Raw genomic sequence first — 22661 nt, forward strand, 5'->3', positions numbered from 1 at the left:
GTTTACAAATTGGTCTAAGGATAAAGATGGACCAGATCATCTGGTTTTATCACTTCATATGTTCATGGTGTTCTCCCTCATTATGGGTTGTTTTGCATCTTTCGAGATATCTGTGATGGTTATTACATGGCTGATATTTATAACATCCTTTTTATATGGGATATTTACGTGATGTATTTCATCTATATGAGGAAAATGGAAGAACTCAAAGCTTTATAACACTAATTGCTTTCATAATTTTTCCTGTAGCGTAATTATACCACATTTGACTGTGAACCAGGACAAACAAAAGAATTTCCAAATTCCTAGTACCCATAAAGATTTTGTACAGTGTGAGCTTGGAGAAGTTCCCAGTAAAATTAGAAAACCAATTGATTGCAAACGTTTCTCATATTCAGAATGTCTACCAAAGGCAGAATCTGACATATTTTCTCACTGCTCTGGGATAGAAAGCAGTACATTGCTTCTTTCAATATCCCTATGCTCACATGGCTTTTATCCACTGTGACACATGATATATACATTAAAAGAAAAATAACAGATGAAAGGTTTCCACATTGCATTCACACTGTTTGACTTTTTGTTCCTCATAGACATGTAATATATGAATTAAGGTTTCTCCTATGACAATACTCTTGACTCTCATAAACTGTACCCTAAACAAATGATCAATTTCACTATAAGAATATGAGTATCACCAACTTTCCCATGGATTATTTGCTAATCTGAAGGTTTTGGATATATATTTATCACTATTCGATGTGCAATATCTAAGTCTTGTAAGTCTATACACATTGTCAGATCAGTATAGCTCTAATAGAGCTACAAATTGAATGAAGGTATCTCTTAAGGCAATGTTTCCTCATCTTGAGGAATGCTTTGATAGATAAATCAGATAACTACATCGAGGCAGAACATTTTTTTAAGAATATTATAATTAGGGCCAGCAAAATGGTTCAGTGGTTAAGAGCAGAGAATGCTGTTCCGAAGGTCCTGAGTTCAAATCCTGTCAACCACATGGTGGTTCACAACCATCCATAACAAAATCTGATGCCCTCTTCTGGAGTATCTGAGGACAGCTACAGTGTACTTACATATAATAAATAGATAAATCTTAAAAAAAAAAAGAATATTGTAATTATAGTTACACTTGAAGTATTGACATTTTACACTCCTGCTTTTCTTTAGAGCTTCCATAACATAGTAAAATTTCTTCAGAGGCATAATTACATCAGCTTGCACATGAAAATTACCTTTCATTTGTTCTTGAACTTTGACAATGTCCTTCAATATGATGATTTTCCCAAGTGTAGCCTAAAACACAGTACCAGAAAAATGAATGATTTAGTATTGGAAATAAGGCAAAATTCAAGGTACTGTGAATTTTCACATCACTGGACACTATTTATTCATCTCAATCTTCCTTGTTCTCAATTGAAATAACAGAGCATCATCACTCACCAAGAGACATCTCTTCCCACTATTTTGAAAAGCAAAAGAAAATTTACAGTCATACCTATAACAGTGAGGTCTCCAGCATCACATCTTTGTAGAGACTCTTCTGGGAAGGATCCAGCAAATTCCACTCTTCCCCAGTGAAGTTCACGTGCACATCATCATAAGTCACTGCATCCTAAAATATCCCATACATGTGTACATCACAAAGCATGGTACTGACATCACTATAAAGTAAATGTACACTTCCTTGATCATATATTTATGTAATTCTGGTGCTTCCTCCACTGACTTCCAGACACAGAAGTTATAATCTAAGTACCATAACATTTTAAAGAAAATTGAGTTGAAGGTTCACTTGTGTTGCTTATGAAAATTTTAAATAAATAGCATAAAGTCTTTCGAGCGGAATTCCAATGAGAGGGAGATGTAGGGTAAAACAGATCAACAGTTCTGAGGACACATCCCAGAAATTCAAAGAAGAATCACTAACGAGAAAAATCACGGACAAGCAGGGTGTATGTGTTCATGTCTTTAATCCCAGAGTCACGGGCAGGTATACGTCATTGAGCTGGATCCTAGTCTGTTCTATGTAATACTTTCCAGGACAGCAAAAGTTACATATTAAGACCCTTACTCCACTGCAAAAATCAACCACGGAGACAAAAATGATAGAAAGAATTCAGTTGTTTACTACAGTTCCTACAAAGAAGTATACATTCCCTGCACTTCTGTACTCATCTAGCAGAAAAAAGAAGTGTACCGCTTTAAACTGCACCATTAGTAAAACTTTACTAGCAATCAAGGCACATTTAATGGACCAATGGACAGATGAAAATATTAGTAATATAAGTGTTGAACATAAAAATCAACATAAGGCATGAGAGAGCGATAACTCAGCTGTGGAAAGCTCTTGCTGGTCTTCCAGATAACAGTGGTCAATTACTAGCATTTACGTGACCCATGGCTTTATGAACAGGAGTTCTGAGTCCACCCTCCAACAACACTAATGATGAGGCACACATGATATTCATATTCACACACACAGGCAAAACACTCCTATTTATTCAAAAATTTCAAAACAAACACAAGAGTTTGGGGAAACATCAACACCCAGAATCCAATGACTCTGAAGCCTCAGGCAGTATTGATGTCATGAGCATATGCCATCCTAAAAAATAAGACTATAACCTATGTGCCCAGGGAGTAGACAAAGGGCCACAACCCTGCTCAAAGGAGAAACAGAAGAGATTGGGAGGAGGGAGTCTGTGAGGGCAGGGACCTAGAGTAGGGACAGTGATTAGGGTGATAATGAATATCTAAAATATAAGATAAACAAAAAAAAAGGAAAGAAAGAAAAAGGAAATTTTTGAGTGTATATACACTTTCATCTTCCCCAAGATGAATCTAGAAAGGCTCCTGCACTGTTCAAATGTCTAAAGTCTCTGCTGACACTCCAGACAATATCTTGACAGCCACATCTTGCAAAATCAGAAAGCAAGTTATATCTTCCCAACATAAAATGGCACTGAATACGCCTTCCCATTCCAATCGATAGGAATGTGCACGTAGGGAGAGAATTTGGACAAAGGCAAGAAAAACAGCAGGGCAAACAACAAATCCTAGTTTTGTCTCAAACACATTGGACTTCAATTCCTAAAGGCATAGATGGTGCTCTCCCTGTAACTTCTCATACATCTCTCAGTTTGGGTACTTCATCTCCCTGTAGCATCTCTCCAAGGCAGATTTCTCAATGCGTTAGTTTTCTCCACAATCTGTGGTCACAAAATGCAACTCAGGGATCAACCTCACCACTTAAAGGCAAGGAACTCTCACAGAATCTTCCCTGGGATCCTGACGTTGTCAAAAGATGGCTGGAGTGCTGCTCAACTGAAACCATAGAGAAAGAATCTATGACCATGGTATTTTCATCTTTCAGTTTCCAGAAGCGGCACAATGTGGATGATCTTGTGAAGTTTGGCTTCTAAATTAATGGACCCTGCCTCACTTGGACCACATTTGCAGCAGGTTTTGTTTAAGTTTCCATCTTGGGATGAGAAAACACTTTTAATACTACTTCCATTAATTTAAAACATACAAGCAGGGGGAATTACTTAGGGTACCTTTGTAGGCACATACCCACAAGGGCATTTGCTCCACTAAGTTCATAGCCACTTTATTTATAACAGTTAGAAACAGGAAAGAATGCAGATGTTCCTCAACTGAAATGTGGACACAAAAACCATGTTTCATTTACAAAATGGGATGCTATTCAGGTATAAAAAGCAAGGACATCATGAATTTTGCAGAGAAATGGGTACAATTAGAAACTAAGATCTGGAATGAGGTAACTCAGGCCCAAAAGGACATGCATGTACGTACTTATTTACAAGTGAATAATAACCATAAAGTACAGAATACCCACACTGCACTTCATAGACCGAAAGACAGTAAAAAAGACAAGGCACAAATGAGCATGGTTGAATCTCACTCAAAAGGGGGTATGAAAGACACAGAAGAGGCAGATGGAAGGGAGAGTACTGGATGGGATAGTAGCTAAGAAAGAAGAAGGGGAGTGTTAGGAACAGGTATGGTAAGAGACAAGAGAAGGCCAGAGAGCCAGGAAAATGAAATGAAATCAGCAGATGCTGGGAGAGAGTGGGGTTAGGGTGGGATCATCTGTAGAATGTGCCTGAGACTATGAATGGGAGGGCACAAATGTGGCTAGGGAGGTGATCTTAACTGAGATAGATGGCATTGAGTTATGGACCAGAAGAAGTGGCATCTTGCAGTCAGGCAGAACCACCAGTGAAGTGTTCAGTACACCAAGAAAACCAAATACCTTTCCTCCCAAAATTTGTTCTGTCTGCAAGTAAGGCAGGCAGAAAGGAATGGCCAAACTATACCCTGCCCAACTGGTAACCCATCCCATGGGCAAGCACCAAGGCTGGCATTACTGAGGAAAATTTGTTATACTTGCAGATAGTAGCTTAGCATCATTGTCCTCTGAACATCTCCATCCAGCATCTGACTGAAACATATGCAGAGACCCACAGCCTAACATTGGACAGGGCTCAGGGAGTATTTTAAAAGAGTTGGGGAAATAATTGACAGCCTCTGAAGGAATAGGAAGTCCATGAGAAGACCCTCAGAGTCAACTAACCCAGAACCTAGGAGATTCTCAGAGATGGAGCCACCCGCAGACCCTCTGGGTCCCTTTGTCTGCGTGGAACGGGTCTCTGGTCACAGGTGGGCAAGGAGTTGGCAGGAATTGAATGACAGACAGATTCACACAGGAAAGGTTGTGAGAATCTGAATGTAATTTGTCAAATTGAGTATCAAACTTTTTATACAGAAGAAATTAGGGAAGTTAGGTGACACATCTGCAAGGTGCAAATGAGGTTACTGGATGCTTAATGACTCTTACACAAAACAGAGGAATGTAAACACAAATACTGGCAGGAACTGGGCAATAAAATAACAGACAAAGTCAGCCCTATCTAAGGTCAGCTATAGTCTTAGAAGCCAGGTGTGAGATCAGGGGCAAGGGCTTTCACACCCAAGTCATGGTTCTAATTAGGGAGTTCCGTTCTAGCTAACCATCTCATGAATAATGCAATACTCTAAAACCACAGCCTGATCTACTTCCTAAACCATTGTAAATTCCTGTATATGGGAGCGACTTGGCTTTTATTCTAAGTGATAGTGTAATACCAGAGGTAATTCTGAATGTCACTGAATAGGCAACATTCTTACTGAATTCCAAGCCCATGGTCAGCTCAAGGACTTTCTAGGACGTTGGAACACTGGTGAAGGCTTAGCTATGTCAGAATTCAATCTTAAAAGGCACTTATAATAAGATAATACTAAAAGAGAGCACGTGGATCCATACACCAGACTAACTCGGGAATAGGGTATGAGTATATGGGTTAATGAGAACGCCAAAACTCCAGGAGGTGAGCTTCCATGATACTCTTTGCCTCGTGAGTGCTTCCAGGCCTCTCGGCCTGCCAAGCAGACTTCACCGGAGTGTGCGTGGCAGGACGGAGGCCCACACCATACATGTAGTGGATGTGCTGCTCAGCCTTCATGGGGTCCCAACATCCAGAGCGGGACATGTCCCTTAAGCTGTTTCTGTCTGTGCAAACTGTTTCCCTAACTGGGCTGCCTTGTCTGACCTCAGTGGGAAAGGATGTGCCTAACCCTGCAGAGACTTGGCATGCCATAGTTGGGGGTTATCCAGTGGTTCCCAGCCTCCCTGGGGAGATAAAAGGGAGTCAGTGATGAAGGACTGTGGAAGGTGGAATGGGATGGGTGTACCGATTAGAATGTAACTTGAATAAAGAAATAGGAAGATTGAACAATAGAATAAAAGTATACAAATCAGGCAATAATTTTTACTCAATACTCAATATCTCAGGGCATAGGCCAAGTACAAAAGATTTTTTTTTTCTGGCCAAAATATCACACAAATGACCTCTTCCTGAAGTTTTTCAGTCTATTTTCCACTGAAATAGTATGACCTCAACTTCGTGTGGCTGCATTACTGTCAACACTCCAATCTTCCAGACCCTACGGGAACAACTGATTAAGCTCCATCTACAGCTTTCTATGACTTTTGCCATCTCAATTTCTGATATTTTCCATATTCCTTCAAAAGAGACCATACATTCTGTCCAGCAGCAAAATCAGCTTTTGAAATAATTGCTGTTGTTGCTGTTGTTGTTGTTTCTGTTGTTGTTATTGTTCTACCTTGCAACTCTGCTGCTGTGATGGTTTCCTCTGAGCAGAAGCATCTCAGGTAATAAATGTTTGTTTTACACGGTCCTGTCAGATCACAGCCCATCCTACTTGGAGTTCAGACTAGAAACTGAAGCTAGAAAATGAAGGCAAAAACATTTGACAAACACTACTTCCTGCTTTGCTTTTTTGCTTGGTCACTCTCTCATGCTCTGTAGCCTCCCTCAGCCTTGACGCAGGCTGATCCAGACTTCGACCTTGCTGCCACTAGAAGGATATTACCTAGTGTCTTAGTCAGGATTTCTATTCCTAAACAAACATCATGACCAAGAAGCAAGTTGGGGAGGCAAGGGTTTATTCAACTTACACTTCCATACTGCTGTTCATCACCAAGGAAGTCAGGACTAGAACTCAAGCAGGTCAGAAAGCAGGAGCTGATGCAGAGGCCATGGAGGGATGTTCATTACTGGCTTGCCTCCCCTGCCTTGCTCGGCCTGCTCTCTTATCGAATCAAGACTACCAGCCCAGAGATGGTCCCACTCACAAGGGGGCCTTTCCTCCTTGATCATTAATTGAGAAAATGCCTTACAGTTGGATCTCATGGAGGCAATTCCTCATCTGAAGGTCCTTTCTCTGTGATAACTCCAGCTGTGTCAAGTTGACACATAAAACCAGCCAGTACACCTAGGGTAGAGCCTTCTGACCTTGATGGCTCTATTTGCTTTTCTCCAAGACTCTACTTACTGTTGAAAGGTCCTTGAGATGTTCTGGAGACAAGCCCTGTAGATCGCCTATGGACTGGCTCCAGGCACCAAGAATGAGCTGTTGGGGAATGGGCCTACCCTCTTTATAAGCATGGACTCTCAGTAAACTTCAGAGGCTTTGAACAGAAAGGTTTGTCTTGGCCTCATTCTTTTGTTGCCCTCTGATCTCTTTCAGCCCCGGGCTGCCTTTCAGGGGAACCCAGTTCACATGGCCTCAGATGGCTACAATGCTCACCTAGCTCTCTCATCCAACCCACGACCACTTGCTTCCCAATATTGCCACCCTTCCTGGAAGAGTCTTCCTATATCAATTATCAACACTATCTCTCAGAGACATAGAAACCAGCCATTCTGATGAGGGCACACCTGTAACTGAGGCTCCTTCAGATGACTGTAGTCTGAAATGTTGAGTTAAAGCAACTACGACACAGAGACAATAATAAATGAGAGAGTTGTAAAATTCCAAAACCAATGATCTAACCATATCATTACAGGACCCCTGCCACCACATCAGGGAGTTGGAGTAGTGTCTGAGCCAGGATAAAATGGGAAGGGCTCCTGGCTCAGAGCATGGAAAGATACAGTGGAATGGGGAGAAGAAAGGCTGCACTGCCCTGAGGTGAAAAAACCAAGGTACACAGACACATTTCTGACAGACAGGTCACTGACACAAAGAACAGCAATGACACATCCTAACAGTGGTCTTTCAACCCTTCAGATGGGAGTCCTGAGGGTCTTAGGGTTCCAGTCAAAGCAGCAAGGTTTTATGCCCAACTCACAGAAACTGCAATGACCAGCACAGAGCCTATTGCAATGCAAACACACAGAGGCCTTTTTTTTATGAGCTCAGTAACATGGACTCTCAGCAGTCAAACTCCCATTAGGTACAAACTGAGAGATCAAGTCTAGAGGTTTTGAGTATTTATTGTAGTTACACCAACATTGGGAGGTTTACAAAAATAGACAGCTGCTATAACTGGTGGTCCATGTATATAAAGCATGCCTGACAACAGACAGGGGATGGAGGCTGGAAATGACATAAGCAGTTGCTAAGTCCCAAAGAGCAGGACATGAAATTACCTTGCATACAAATCAGCTTTGTAATATTTTAAAAACTGTATGTCTGGCATAATGTGCAGAAACCAAGCAAGGGGGGCAAAAAAAAAAAAAAATCTGACAACCATGATGGGTAAGCTGTTTTTGTTTTTGTTTTTGTTTTTGTTTTTGTTTTTGTTTTCTATAGGTCTTAGTTATCTCTATGTAGCTTCACCCTGCTGATGTACCTTAACTGGCTGTTGATAAGGGGATTTTGTCATGGGATTTTGGATGGAATGTACAAATGTACATTCTTAAAAAGCAAACTGTTTGGGCTTTACAAACTCATCTCTGTTCCTGAGCCCCTGATTATCAATAGAAACTCCTGGTTAACCACAACCATGCCTGTCTGTAGACTAGACTTTGTCCAAAGACCTACCTCACTATCTGTTATTGCAGACACTAATATCAGCTGCCCTTACCACTGGAACAGAATACCACTGGAAATTTCCTCTCCTCCTGTGCAAGCCTCCTATAGACACCATAGACAATCCCCACCTGCCCATCCATTCCTGCCTCATCCCTGTGTCTCAGCCCCCACTTGGGCAGATACTCCCTGTTCAACCACATTCCATGCCTGAAAGGACACAAGGTAAGCTTCCATAGATCAACTTCATGATTGATTTCTTACCCCAGATTCAATTATCCCAGTTGTTCCAACATTGTATTAAACACCATGGGCTGCTTGACCTCTCTCCTAACTATGTCTCTTTGTGGATTACTAAGATCTTCTGTTCCTGCCAGTCTCTTCTAACAGCTTTTATATCACAAAGCATCCCATGTTGACCATACCCACCAAACAGGTCAGTAAAATAGGAGACTGTCAGTGAACACTCTCTTCAAATCCATGCATCAAACAGTAACCCAGGAACAAAACTCCCACCCAAAAAGACAAACCCAGAGGCCAGTACCTAGGTCAATAATCACCCAAACAGAGATGGCTACACACCAGCATAGCAACATAGAGAGTAACAGCCAGGAACAATTGCAACCAAGAAATCCAAGCTATCCCATCACAGCAGGTCTGAGCAATTAAAGCATGCAATAGATAAAGTGCAAAAGAGGTTGTTTGGGGGAAGGGAGAGGAGTGAGAACCTGGGGAAGGGATAGAAGTAAACAAGAGGACCTGCAGACAGGCACACAGACAGGGAGGAGAAAGAGAGCCATGAGGGGAGAGATGACAGAGAGTGTGCATGTGCAGAGAACAGAGACAGGGAACAAAAATAGAGAGCTGCTATAGCTGGTGGTCCATGTATATAAAGCACCCCTGACAACAGACACAGGGGATGGAGGCAGGAAATGACATAAGCAGTTGCTAAGCCCCTAAGAGCAGGACCTGTACACTCAAAACTACAGAGGCTAGGTTCACCTGCAGAACAGGAAAGGAAGACAGAATCTCGGGGATTCAAGATGAAGAGAAAAAATTGATATCTCAGTCAAAAAATGTGGATTCTAAAAGGTTCATGGCAATAAACAACCGGGACTTCGGCATAATATGTGCAGGCGAAAATTACAAACGATTGGAATAGAAGAATATCCTCTCAGAGGTCTATCATTTTTCAATAAAACCATAAAAAAATTCTGAAATTATTAAAGTCGCTTTGCCAAATAATAACCAAATCACTAAATATATGAAGTAAAAAATATGAAAAAACGGCAACAGAAAAAAATTAACAAAACCTAAACAAAACAAAAACAAGTATAATGTATGAAATCAGACCTATTAGATTTTTACCTGTTTTTGTAATATATACTAAAAGACAAAGGGGTTTGGACATTTGTGCTACAGACTCAAAGAAACCACCCTTGTTTTCACAAGCCAGCCTAACTAAGGTCCAAGCGATTTGGGCAATGATGGGGAAGTTATTAGAGGTCACCCCTGATGGAGCAAGTGAGGAGCAACACGAGAGACCTCACAGGTGCTCACATATGACTTATACTTCCCATCCAGCCCCAGAGAGGACTCACCACCCCAGCTTCCACTGCTCAGCACCACCCTGCCCCTACCCTCTGTGGGCAGTAACCCTGTGCTCACCATGCCTGGAATTCAGAGCTTCCTGAGGTCCTCTCACAGCACCCAACAGCAGAGCTCAGAGCAGGTTATAGAGAACCATTCAAGCCTGCACAGCCACAGTGAACTTGGGGAAAGACACCAGGAAGATCCTGCCTCCTTGTCTGACTGGCAGGTCTGCTCTTGGAGACCTTGATTGGCCAGTGGGTCTCACCCTTCCTCAAGGTTAAAGTGTGCTTCATGTCCAGGGCCACACCTTTTCCAGATCTCAGGTGTGGTTTGCACTACATTAGCATTTGAGCCAGTCCCCCAAGAGGACTCTCACCCCTCCCAGCTCTGGGGGAGAACTCACCATTCATGTGGGGCATTGGGCTAAGCATGGACAGGGTGGTCTTCAGTTGACCAGAGGTCTGAACCCCGGGAGGGTGATAATTCACTTACTTGACAAGGAAGGCATCAATTCCCTCATGCTTCTGGAACTCAGGCTCCTGCCTAAGTTACCAACCCCCACCCCCACCCTAGCCACCACAAGAGAAGCCTGGCTAAAAGTCAGGGAGGCAATATCCCAAGCTTCTGACCTTCAGGTTAAACTCCTCCAGAGTTACCTAGCAACAGTAAAGACCATAAAAAGGGCTGTTCAGCCCCTCCTATCTCTCTTGCTCTCACTCCTTCTATCTCTTACCTCTCACTTCTTGCACTCCTCTCTCCTCTTTCCTTTCTCCTCTCCTCTCCTCTCCTCTCCTCTCCTCTCCTCTCCTCTCCTCTCCTCTCCTCTCCTCTCCTCTCCTCTCCTCTCCTCTCCTCTCCTCTCCTCTCCTCTCTCCCTCTTACTCTCTTTCTATCTAGCCTTCCCCCTTCTAGCCTTATAGGGGGAACTCTCTCTCTTCTACCTTCTCTCTTTCTCCCTGCCTTTCTATAATAAAGCTCTAAAACCATAGAATGTCTCTGCTCATCAAGGCCCACTGCGCTTGGAGGATGGGATAGGCTTTCTCGTAATGAGCCGTTTCTACTCTCCAGATGGAAGGCCTTCATGTGCTCCACTCCAGATCCACTTTGCTCACTCTCACAGGTGTGGGAACCTCTCATCCCTCTCTCCCATAACTCCAGGGCTTTAGGAAAGTAGTCCCGGGGCTCCAGGTTGGACTGCCCCTTGTTCAGACCCAAAGAGGGGGGCCAAAGGCTTAGATGCCCACCCGGGGCTGAGCAGAGAGTGTATGGCAGCTCTCCCACATCTCTGTCCAAAGCATAGGTGGAACTCTGGCAGGGAGTGGGCCTTCCCACCCTTTCCTTTCTTGCCCAGGGCCCCCTTTTAGTTCCCAACACATTCCAGCTCAGGCTAGTCAGCTGCCTGCTCCTGTTCTCTGTGAGCAATGATCCTGCATTACCAGGACCTGACTTCAGACCTTGCCTGAGCTTGCCTCACATCACTTGCCTTCTTCTTCCTGAAATCCAGGGGAAGAACATGCATAGCCCATTACCCAAGGTGCAGTGGGGTTATCAATCTGAGTGGGAAGGTACCCAGGCAATGAACATTAAAGAGGGTTTTAGGAAACAAGAGTTTTGTTTGGGGCTCAGTTCTGGGCTCAGGGAGACTGCAGCTCCCTTTCCCAGATGATAGGTACCAACCAACCCTGGGAGGAAAGCCAGAAATGTAAGGGAAACACTGTTGCGCCATCTTGTTAGCCAGCACATCGCCATCAGTGGCAAAGTAGAGAAAAGCCACAGTTGTATTAGGACAGGTTCTCTAGATAAACATATCTCAAATCAGAATGAATTTCTCTGTGGATATAGAAAGGAAATGTAATAGAATGTCTCTCTAATGTCTAATATAGAAAGGTTCTTGGCCAAGGGAACTTAGAAAAATCAAGGGCGGGTTATCTCATGTTGCAGGTTATTACAGCTGATATTCACTATGTACCAGAATTCTGAAGAAATAAGTACTTTCCAATGCCAATTTTAAAAATCAAACTAGCAAATCACCTTTTCTAAAATACAAAAATAGGGCAAGTATAAAAAAATGAAAGAACAACCCTGTTCATTGTCTTTTATGTATGTAGGATGCCAAAAGAATCTATTGCCTAGATTAAAGGTGGATCTGATGATCTCAAAAGATCAAGATTAAGAAATGGTTTCTCACTTCAAAAGGTATACTGAAGACATTTCCCTCACAGTAAGCAGGGTTAGACTTAGGGTTAGCCTATTAGAGGGTTAGGGTAAGGATTAGGGTTCTTAGTGTTAGGGTTTTTAGAGGCAAGGCAATGGTCAGGAAGCAGGGGTGAGCTGAACTGGAAGGTTTATTATTTATTTGTTAGTAATTTATTCTTTGACAATTTCATATGTGCACACAGTATATCTTGATTGTTTCTATCTCTCATTCCTACCTCTACCTACATCCTCTCTGACACTTCCACCTTCATGTCTCCATTGTGTCTTCTTTTTCCTCCTAGTTCCCCCATTTCTCCTCCCTCTCCATCCCCTCCTCTGTTCCTCTTCTCTTCTTCCTCATCTTCCTCCTCCTTCTCCTTCTTCATCACAATCACCATTGTTACTAAGGTCACTTAGTGCTGCCTGATGGAATATTACTCAATATCTGTTAGGCTGGATCTTGTGCATATAAAAGGAATGGCACTGCCCTGGGTGCAATGGTCACATTATATCCAGAAAGCAAGTGTTTTACCAAATGTGTCCTCTGATGCTCTTTGTACCCCCTCTTCTGCCATGTTCCTGTGGGTATTAGTTTTGGAGACTTTTTCTTTGATCTGAGAAGAATGTATCCTGATGATTAGGACAGCCCTAATTGGAAGGTCTGTTCCTAACAGTTACCTTAATTGGCATGGTTTAGCTTGTGCCCCTCTAAGAAGCAGCAGCCACCACACACAGATCTCCTGGTCTGGAAGACCCAGCCTCAGTCCATTCACTATGAGGCCTTTATGTACACAACCCAGATGGTTTTTGGAACCCACAGCCCTAAGGGACCAGGTGTATTATTAGACAACTCACTCCGTGGCAGTGAAGGCCTCTCCTCAGTAAATGCCTCTAGAGGCTATGGAGGCAGCTCAGTTGGTAGAATGTTTGCCTGGCATTCAAGAGGCCCAGGGTTTGATCCCTGGCACCACATAAAACAAACATGATAACACATGCTGTCATTGCAGCCTTCAAAGGTGGAGGCAGAGGCAGGAGGATCTGAAATCCAAAGTTATATTTGGTACATAGAGTTCAAGGCAACCCTGAAGCCCTGACTAAAAAGTAAAACAAGAAAAGAAAAGCCTCTAAAAAAGGGCCTCTAATGCCTCCCCAGGGGTTAGCACTTGATATCTCTGGAGTTGTCAGTCTTGGCTCCTCTAAGTCGACAACAATGGAAACTGGCCTACAGAGACTCAATAGACACCAGCTTGCACTAAGGAAACCCACCTCTGTACAGTGAAAGGACATAGAAGAACCAACCAGAGTGGTCAGAACTCCTGTTTTTTCACCTGCTGAAACCCAGAGTCACATGACTCCATGGTGCCAATGTGACCTCTCTCAAAAAGAAATAATCTTAAATGAGCCCATTTAATGCTTTCTTACTTTACAATTACTTTTCTTTATTTTTTTGAAATTGTAATATAATCTCATCGTTTCTATTCTCAAAACCAACCCGCATACCCCCGCTTCCTCTTTGAAATTCATAACCTCTCTTTTCCTTTGTTATTTTATACATATATGTATATTCCCTAAACATGTAAACACAGCCTGCACAATCTGTATAATATTTATATGTCTGGCTTCGGTGCTGACCATTTGGTATTAGGCAACTAACTGGCAAAAGCACATTTTCTTAACATAGAATTAAAGCTCATAAAAATGCTAGTTATAGCCAGGTGTGGTGGTGCATGCCTTTAATCCCAGCACTCAGGAGGCAGAGGCAGCTGGATTACTGAGTTCGGGGCCAGACTGGTCTACTAAGTGAGTTCCAGGACACCCAGGGTTATACAGAGAAAACCTGTCTCGAAACCCACCCCCCAAAAAACCCCCAAACCAAAAACAAACAAACAAACAAACAAAAAACAAAAACAAAAAAGACTGTTTTCAACACAAGTCCTCCAGCCAGTCAATCTTCACAGTAGACCTGGTCTCTACCACTAAGGCATGCTGGACAGTGCCACTATTACCTTGGGGATGATAGGAGACCCAGGCTTCAAGTACCAGTGGAACTACTGGGCAGAGCCTGGGCCCATGAACAGCATCCCCTGAGAGTCTGTACAGTCCAGATGTTCATTCTCCTTTTGCAGTTAGAACAGAAAAGTGATTTCTAAGGTAACCAAGGACAACAGAACAAGAGACTCATGGCCGTGGAAGGAAAAAGTTAAATTTTAATACTTAAGAGTCAATATCAAATATATTTTTTAAACTAAATCAATGCCAAATGAGCAGGGTAGGGATGAATGGAGCTATGAAGAAGCCCTAACAAACAACAGGAGTGTCCCAAGGATGCACACAATGTTTCTCTATTTCCAGAGTATTTTGAAGTAACCAGAGGCTTAAAAAAAAAACTAAGATACAAAAATCAAAGCTGGGAAGAGGGTGGGAGGTGGCGCGGCTCAGTTTTCAGATTTATGCCACAACTACTTATTTTCTCCCTTATTTCCAAAGCACAAAGCTGACACCAGTTGCGCTTCTGCACTTTGCAAACTGGGCAAAGTAAGTGACTCAGAGAAAGTCATCAGGAAGTGAAAAGTTTCAAACTACCTACACTCTCACCTGTTACCAAGACAATAAGCTCCTTAGAGAGAATACATGGGGGCTGGGAAGGCAGCTTAGGGGGTCAGGTGCTTGCTGCACAAGCTTGTAAACCTGCATGGGGATCCCCAGGATTCAGGGGAAGCAGAGGCAGGCGGTGGGGAACTGATTCAGGAAAGCATCACAAGATCAGCCTCGGGCCTCGGTCAGCACAGGAGCCATCACACACACACACACACACACACACTCACACACACACACACACACACACACACACACACACACACACACACACACACACAGGCACACCTAGGGGGAGGGACAACAATTTCCATTTATATGCACACCTTCATCCATTCATCCATTTTCTTCTCCCCTCCGCCATTCTCATTCCAGGGTCTATACAGTATCTACAGTGAAATCTGGTAAAGCAGCTACCATTTACTAAGTCTACTGGGTACTGTACCAGAACCTTCAGAAATAGCCATGATTATCTAGACTGTGAACTGGACTGAAAACGGTAAAAGTATCTATGGGTGGTTACGGTCTCATCCCAATTCATATAACTGGAAAGTGATGGAGCCTGACTTGGAGGTGGCTGATCTAGCTATGGGCAGTTTTGAGAATGCACCATCACTAAGCATTACACAAAGCCAAGCAGTTTGAGAAAGCAGCATCCAGCCAAGTTTAAACTCCACTTGCTGTGTCTATAACCTGAACTAATCTCCTAGCCACAAATTCCTTATCTGCACAGCAGGGATAGAGATTAAACACAACAGTTTGATACCTGTAATACAGGTCAGGCACTGGCTAACTACTGACATTCTAGCTACAGGTGTGCAAGTCAAGAAAGCCTATTTCAGGGGCTGGTGACATGGCTCAGTGGGTAAGAGCACCCAACTGCTCTTCTGAAGGTCTGAAGTTCAAATCCCAGCAACCACATGGTGGCTCACAACCATCCATAATGAGATCTGACTCCCTCTTTTGGAGTGTCTGAAGGCAACTACAGTATACTTACATATAATAAAAATAAATAAATCTTTAAAAAAAAAAAAGAAAGAAAGCCTATTTCAGTCAGAAAATGACAACAGCTAGACATATTCTCCATTGGGAGCAATCAGGATTGCCAAAGTTAATCAGATAAGTTTACTAATTCCATAACTTATTTAAGTAGAAGGCCAGGGACTTATTTTTTTAGTTGTATTTCTATGAAATGCGTAACTTTTTGTATGTCACAAAACCTACCCTAATGTCTCATCTGACCATAAAAAGACATTTGCTTAAAGTCTAAGTATTGTAAACATGGTGTGTTATTACACTAGACAGAGAACAACTTTTTGTTTTGGAAGTAAACATTAAATAATGTAGGAGGAGAAAGAAAGCATTATTTTAAGTAATCCACACTGAGTCCTTTCACCCTTCAAATCAGTTCATACACACTATTATCTTAGAGTGGATGCTGGCCTCACTTAAAATGAGATAAGCCTGCAAAGAGTTCAGGTTTTCCCTGTTTCCAACTCAAATCCATTTTCTGCTTTGGAGGCTGAGTGAAGCCAGCCGCAATTTGATAGAAAGACCAAATCCAGTCTCTCTTTAATCTACTCAGTAACTGAGCTCTTGGGTAATCTCCTGCACTGCATGGAAAAGCAGCTTTGGGTTCATCCAAAATAAACTAAAATTAATCAGAGAGAGGCCATGCCAACTTTAATTGCAACTCTTATTTGCCAGGCTTTCCAACATCTGCCAGTATTACTGATACCTAACTGATTCAATGCAATGAAGAGAAGCGTCCTGACTTTATAAACATGGGCTGTCTTTTAAGGACATCACACACAAGTGTCCTTTCCACAGAGGGAATCCTACCTTTTTGAATGTAATTATTTTCATAAGCATTAATGATGTATTTTCAAAACACTGTGACTATCTTCCTAGTGCTTTTCAAGGGCCCTCATGGGGGAGGGGCTCTCATCCCCCTCATCCCCCACCTGCCTCATTAAAGGTATCAGTGGCAACTAAAGGTCAGGCTGAGAAAAGTGGACTAAAGCAATCTGCTCTCACTGAATTTGCTACAAAAGATTTACAAGCAGATCTTTGGGAAGACAGGAGAGAGAAAAGAAAGGGGACTAGGGTGAAGGAGAACAGATACCCTAGCTCACTTCCAAAAGCAGGATGCTGAACCTAGTATTTTTCATTGAGTCTAGTCCTGACTGTGTAGGTCTATAAAGACAAATATTTTTCACGAAAGATTAATAGTCTAGTCCCCTACCCCACCCCCGGCCCAGGCAAAGCCTAATAGCGAATGCTTTGTTCAAGCAAGGGGAAAGGATGTAATGACATAGCTTAATTTAAAAGCTCTCTGAACACCAGCCTCTGACACAAGTATTTTAAAATATGTACCTTCATGTTAAAATTCTGAGGAAAGGAAATGTAGTCATCGGTTCACTACTGCTACACATGTGTGTCTCGTTCTCCAGCTACCTTTTGTGAGTCCAGCTGGACAAACAAAGCATACAGAGCTGAAAACATGAAACTCTAAATTCTGTTGGGGAGGTAAAGAAAATGATGTAAGTGAGGCTTTCCCAAGCTGTGGATAGCCGTGGTTTCTGGACTCACACAGCCTCTTCCAAGCCTGCTTCAATTTTCAACCCAAATTGCTTCCTTCTCGCAGTCCCTCTTCCCCAGGATCTGGAGAGCTAGCTGCTTAGCCACTCAATACAATGACTATGCAGGTCCTTTCCAGGTTAAGGGCACAGGAGCTGATCATACTGTCAACAGGCACCACACAGGTAGCCCAGAAGCGGCCACCAAAGAACTTTTGGACCTCAAAGAGACCATTCTCCACATCCCTCTATGTAAGGAGCCGACCTCATATTCGCCATTACAAGATGGCGCTGATGGCACTGGCACCCGTGTTATCAAACCATCTGTGCATGCGCCGGGGTAGTTTCCCACCCCATGTGCTCTGCCTTCCCCGTGACGACAATTCCGGCCGATGGGCTGCAGCCAATCAGGGAGCAACACGTCCGAGGCGGAGGACAGTCCTCCATAAAAGGGACGGGTTTCCGCCATTCTATTGTTCTCTCTATCTCTCTCTCTCTCTCTGGCGCTCTCTTCTCCACTGGCTCCTGAAAGGGTAAGCAATAAAGCTTGTGCCGCAGAAGATTCCGGTTGCCCTGAGCGTGTTCTTACCAGGGGGAACAAAAGCGCGGGAAATAAATGGCGCTGAAACCCAGGAGCTACTACATCACGGGGAAGGAGCGGTTAATGAAGTGTTCCCACAAAACAGACTGTTGAGAAGGATCCAGCGTGGATTCAGAACTCTTTAGCTGGGGAACTGTGGTAATGAAGTGTTCCCGCAAAACAGACTGTTGAGAAGGATCCGGTGTGGATTCAGAACTCTTCAGCTGGGGAATTGTGGTAACGAAGTGTTCCCGCAAAACAGACTGTTGAGAAGGATCCGGTGTGGATTCAGAACTCTTCAGCTGGGGGACGGAGCGGAAGCGGAACCAGAACTGCAGCGAGACGCGTTACAGCTTTACAAGGTATGTCTGGTCTTGAACTTTCTCTAGTGTTAAAAGCCTTTTTGTTCCTTTTCATATGTCAACAAGTGGTTAAGGTGGGGTGGAGAATTCTGGACAAAATTCAAGACAGTCTATCAGAAGTAAAGCGGGGAGAGAGAGCAGGAAAAAAGAGGAAACATGGTGCACCAAATAAGTATACAGGCCTTTCCACGGGTCTTGAACCCGAGGAAAAGTTAATGTCAGGGAAAAATACCTGGGGAGAGATTAGAAGGAAAGAGGAGAAAAGAGACGAGTTTAAAGAGCCAGTTCTTAGTAGCTGTGAATCAGATGAAGAAATTAGCCCTTCTGAGGAAACAGACTTGGAGGAGGAAGCAGCTCGTTATGAGAGAGAAATGCGAGCTTATAGATCAAGAAAGAAGCCAAAAGCGGCTGGCAAAGGCCAGCTTGCTGCTCGACCTCCGGGCAGTCGGCTTCAAAGTCATAGTGCACCTCCACCCTATGCGGAGCCCCCGCCCTGCGTAGTGCGTCAGCCCTGTGCAGAGAGGCAGTGCGCGGACTCGTTCATTTCAAGAGAGGAACAAAGGAAGATACAACAGGCATTTCCGGTCTTTGAAGGAGCCGAGGGTGGGTGTGTCCATGCTCCAGTAGAGTATACACAGGTTAAAGAGCTTGCTGAGTTGGTCCGTAAATATGGAGCCAATGCTAATTTTCCTTTGGTGCAGTTAGACAGACTTGCTGGCATGGCACTAACTCTTGCCGACTGGCAAATGATTGCAAAAGCTGCTCTCCCCAGTATGGGCAAATATACGAAATGGAGAGCTCTATGACAAGAGGCTGCACAAACGCAGGCCCGAGCAAACACTGCTGCTTTGACTCCAGAGCAGAGAGATTGGACTTTTGACAGGTTCAAACCTTGGCAGCCACATCTAATGATTGGACAGTTTTAGTTACCTCCTTTTCAGGACAAATAGATAACCATTATCCAAAACATCCAATTTTACAGTTTGCCCAAAATCAATCTGTTGTGTTTCCACAAATAACAGTAAAAAAACCCACTTAAAAATGAGATTGTGGTATATACTGATGGATCAAAAACTGGCATAGGTGCCTATGTGGCTAATGGTAAAGTAGTATCCAAACAATATAATGAAAATTCACCTCAAGTGGTAGAATGTTTAGTGGTTTTAAAAGTTTTAAAAACCTTTTTAAAACCCCTTAATTTTTTAGAAGTGGCTGGAGTGATTAAGCCTTCCAGTAAAGTTGCCAATATTTTTCAGTAGATACAATTAGTTTTGTTTGCCTCTCCTTTAACTGGAGAAAAGGCCTCACATGTGATTCAACATTGCCTTGAGGTATGGAGTGCTTGGGGGAAACCCAAACTCCTTAAGACTGATAATGGACCAGCTTATACATCTCAAAAATTCCAACAGTTCTGCCATCAGATGGACGTGACCCACCTGAATGGACTTCCATCTAATAAAACAGAAAGGGGGAGTCGAGGAGGCTCTACCCCGAGTACCAAGAGTGTCTGTGTCTATGGCACTCTTTACACTCAATTTTTTAAATTTTGATGCTCATGGCCATACGGCGGCTGAACTTCATTGTTCAGAGCCAGATAGCCCCAAAGACATGGTTAAATGGAAAGATATTTTAAATAACAAATGGAAAGGACCGGATCCTATTTTGATAAGATCCAGGGGAGCTGTTTGTGTTTTTCCACAGAATGAAGACAACCCATTTTGGATACCAGAAAGACTCACCCGAAAAATCCAGACTGACCAAGGGAAAACTGATGTCCCTCGTCTTGGTGATGTCCAGTGTGACAACAACAAAGGGAGAGCAGCGTTGGGAGATACAGAATTGGATGGCTAAATTTGAACAGACCCTTTGAAAATTGAGACTTGCCCCACGCACTTGGACCTGTCCCTGACCAAGGATTATCTCCCCAACATTTTCCTTCTTTAAAGAATGGGTGGGGGTGGGATTATTTGGAGCTGTTCTTTGCTGTGGATTAGTGTTGCTTCTCTGGTTGGTCTGTAAGCTTAAGGCCCAAACTAGGAGAGACAAGGTGGTTATTTCCCAGGCGCTTGCAGCACTAGAACATGGTGCTTCCCCTGATATATGGTTATCTATGCTTAAGCAATAGGTCGCTGGCCACTCAGCTCTTGCACCCCATGAGGCTAGTCTCATTGCACGGGATAGAGTGAGTGTGCTTCAGCAGCCCGAGAGAGTTGCATGGCTAAGCACTGCAGTAGAAGGGCTCTGTGGCATATATGAGCCTATTCTAGGGAGACATGTCATCTTTCAAGAAGGTTGAGTGTCCAAGTGTCCTTCCCCCAGGAAAAACGACACGGGAGCGGACCAAGACCCCTTTGGGTGATGAGCCTGGGAGGAGGTTTTGTGTAAAGCCCCTATTTTGCACACTGGGGATTTGACCTCTATTTCCACTCTCATTAGAATGGGTGGCCTATTGCTCTTAAATAAAAGAAAAGGGGGAGATGTAAGGAGCTGCCCTCACATTCGCCATTACAAGATGGCGCTGATGGCACTGGCACCCGTGTAATCAAACCATCTGTGCATGCGCCGGGGTAGTTTCCCACCCCATGTGCTCTGCCTTCCCCATGACGACAACTCCGGCCAATGGGCTGCAGCCAATCAGGGAGCGACACGTCCGAGGCGGAGGACAGTCCTCCATAAAAGGGACGGGTTTCCGCCATTCTACCGCCATTCTATCGTTCTCTCTCTCTCTCTCTCTGGCGCTCTCTTCTCCACTGGCTCCTGAAAGGGTAAGCAATAAAGCTTGTGCCACAGAAGATTCTGGTTGCCCTGAGCGTGTTCTTACCAGGGGGAACAAAAGCACGGGCAATACCTCTACAGCGCTGCTCTGTGGCAAAAGGTGGGCACTGCCAGGCCTCCCAAGATGGGATGGGCACCTGTGCCTAAGCAGCTTGGGGTCCCTGGATCTGTTCTACAGGTTGGCTCAGAAGCCACAGTTCCGGACCTCTCCAACTTGTTCCGGGCTACTTCCGGAACAAGTTGGAGAGGTCCACGCAGGGAGAGCCATCACTCCGGGACGCAGAGCTCGCAGGGGTCCCTGGCTCGCAGCCTCCATGCACTCTGCAGGCGAAGTTGACCTCTCCGAGGATGGGAGCAAAGAACCTGAAACACTGCGCTGGAAATGGGAACAGACAGGAGCATTCCCAAAAAAGGCCCAAGGTGGCCAAGCAGCCTCTCCCTAGAGCAGGGAACAAAGGGCTTCTGTGTCAGGCACTGCTGGCCCGGCGTCCAGCTTTGGGGTACCAGAAACTTTTCCCGGGTGTGGGCGCAGGCGGAGGGCACTGGGTATCGGGCACCAGGCGCGAAAGCCTACCGGGTGCCCAGGGCGCAGCGCGATCCCCGCGACCCTAGGCTCCCGACCGGCGCGGGCTACGCTACCGCTCACCTCCTCGATGGCCGCCACGGTGTTCTGGCACTGGGCCGTGCGCGTGGTGAAGCTAGAGGCCGTGGGCGCCTTGTAGTCCTCATGGGTCTCGGCCAGGAATTCCGACACGGAGATCTGGTCCGGCATCGCCCGGGCGCAGGGGCGCGGACTGCGGCCGTCTCAGTTGCCCAAGGCGCGGGCTCCGACCCCGCCGCCGCTCGGGGACTTGAACAAAGTGGAGCGCGGGCGCGGAAGTCGCCGCGGGGCGCGGCAGGAGGCCCGGTGGCAGCAGGGGCGCGCGCAGCCCCCAGCTCTGCCCGCTGTGCTCCTGGAGCTGCAGCTACCGAGTCCTCTGCAAAGGAGCCCAGACGCGGGCGCGCACAGTCAGCGGGAACCACGCGCCACCAAGCCGCTGTCCCGGACGCCTCCCGCGAAAAGGGGAGGGCCCGGCTGGGGAGGGCGCGGAGGCCCGCCGGCGGGGCGGGACCCAGACCTGGCCGCCAATCGGGTCGCCCGCCCGCCGCTACCGCGCCGCCAGGAAGCGGAGGCCTCAGCAAGGAGGGCTATGTGCGCTCAGGGCTTGTCAGTGGCTGTGGGCTGCTGGGTTGCTTCTGCCTTCCGGACGTGCTGGGGTTCGAGGCCGCACCCTCTCATAAGCTGCGGTGCCCGGCTCCCACCCTGCACCCGCCATGACCTCTAGCAACATTGCCCAGAGGGCGTGGAGTGGAACCGGGGATACTGGCTTCCCGGCTGGAAGGGAGCCCACCCTTTTGTTCCCCAATCCCACCCTTGGGCTCAGGATCCCCTGAATTCCCCACCAGAACCTCAGGGAAGGGCCAGTGAGACAGTGTGGGTAGCTCGCCCCCTACAGGACAGTGAAATCCTCCAGGGCACTTTAGCGGGATAGGGACAGTTTGGGATGCAATGATGGGGAC

General features: G+C 45.0%; 1 protein-coding gene across 1 annotated transcript; it reads right to left on the reverse strand.

Moving 5' to 3' along the window:
• Window positions 1-495: 495 nt before the first annotated feature.
• LOC147001152 (zinc finger protein 439-like) lies at window positions 496-21873 on the reverse strand. Its single transcript, XM_085830434.1, has 4 exons — window positions 21748-21873; window positions 1530-1633; window positions 1254-1334; window positions 496-595 (listed from the first exon to the last, which is right to left on the reverse strand). Exons 1-4 carry the CDS (start codon window positions 21871-21873, stop codon window positions 496-498), a joined length of 411 nt encoding a protein of 136 aa, XP_085686560.1.
• Between the last annotated feature and the right edge of the window lie 788 nt (window positions 21874-22661).

Source organism: Mus caroli, unplaced genomic scaffold (assembly GCF_978045245.1).
Source record: "Mus caroli unplaced genomic scaffold, Mus_caroli_1 scaffold_14, whole genome shotgun sequence".
NCBI lineage: Eukaryota > Metazoa > Chordata > Mammalia > Rodentia > Muridae > Mus > Mus caroli.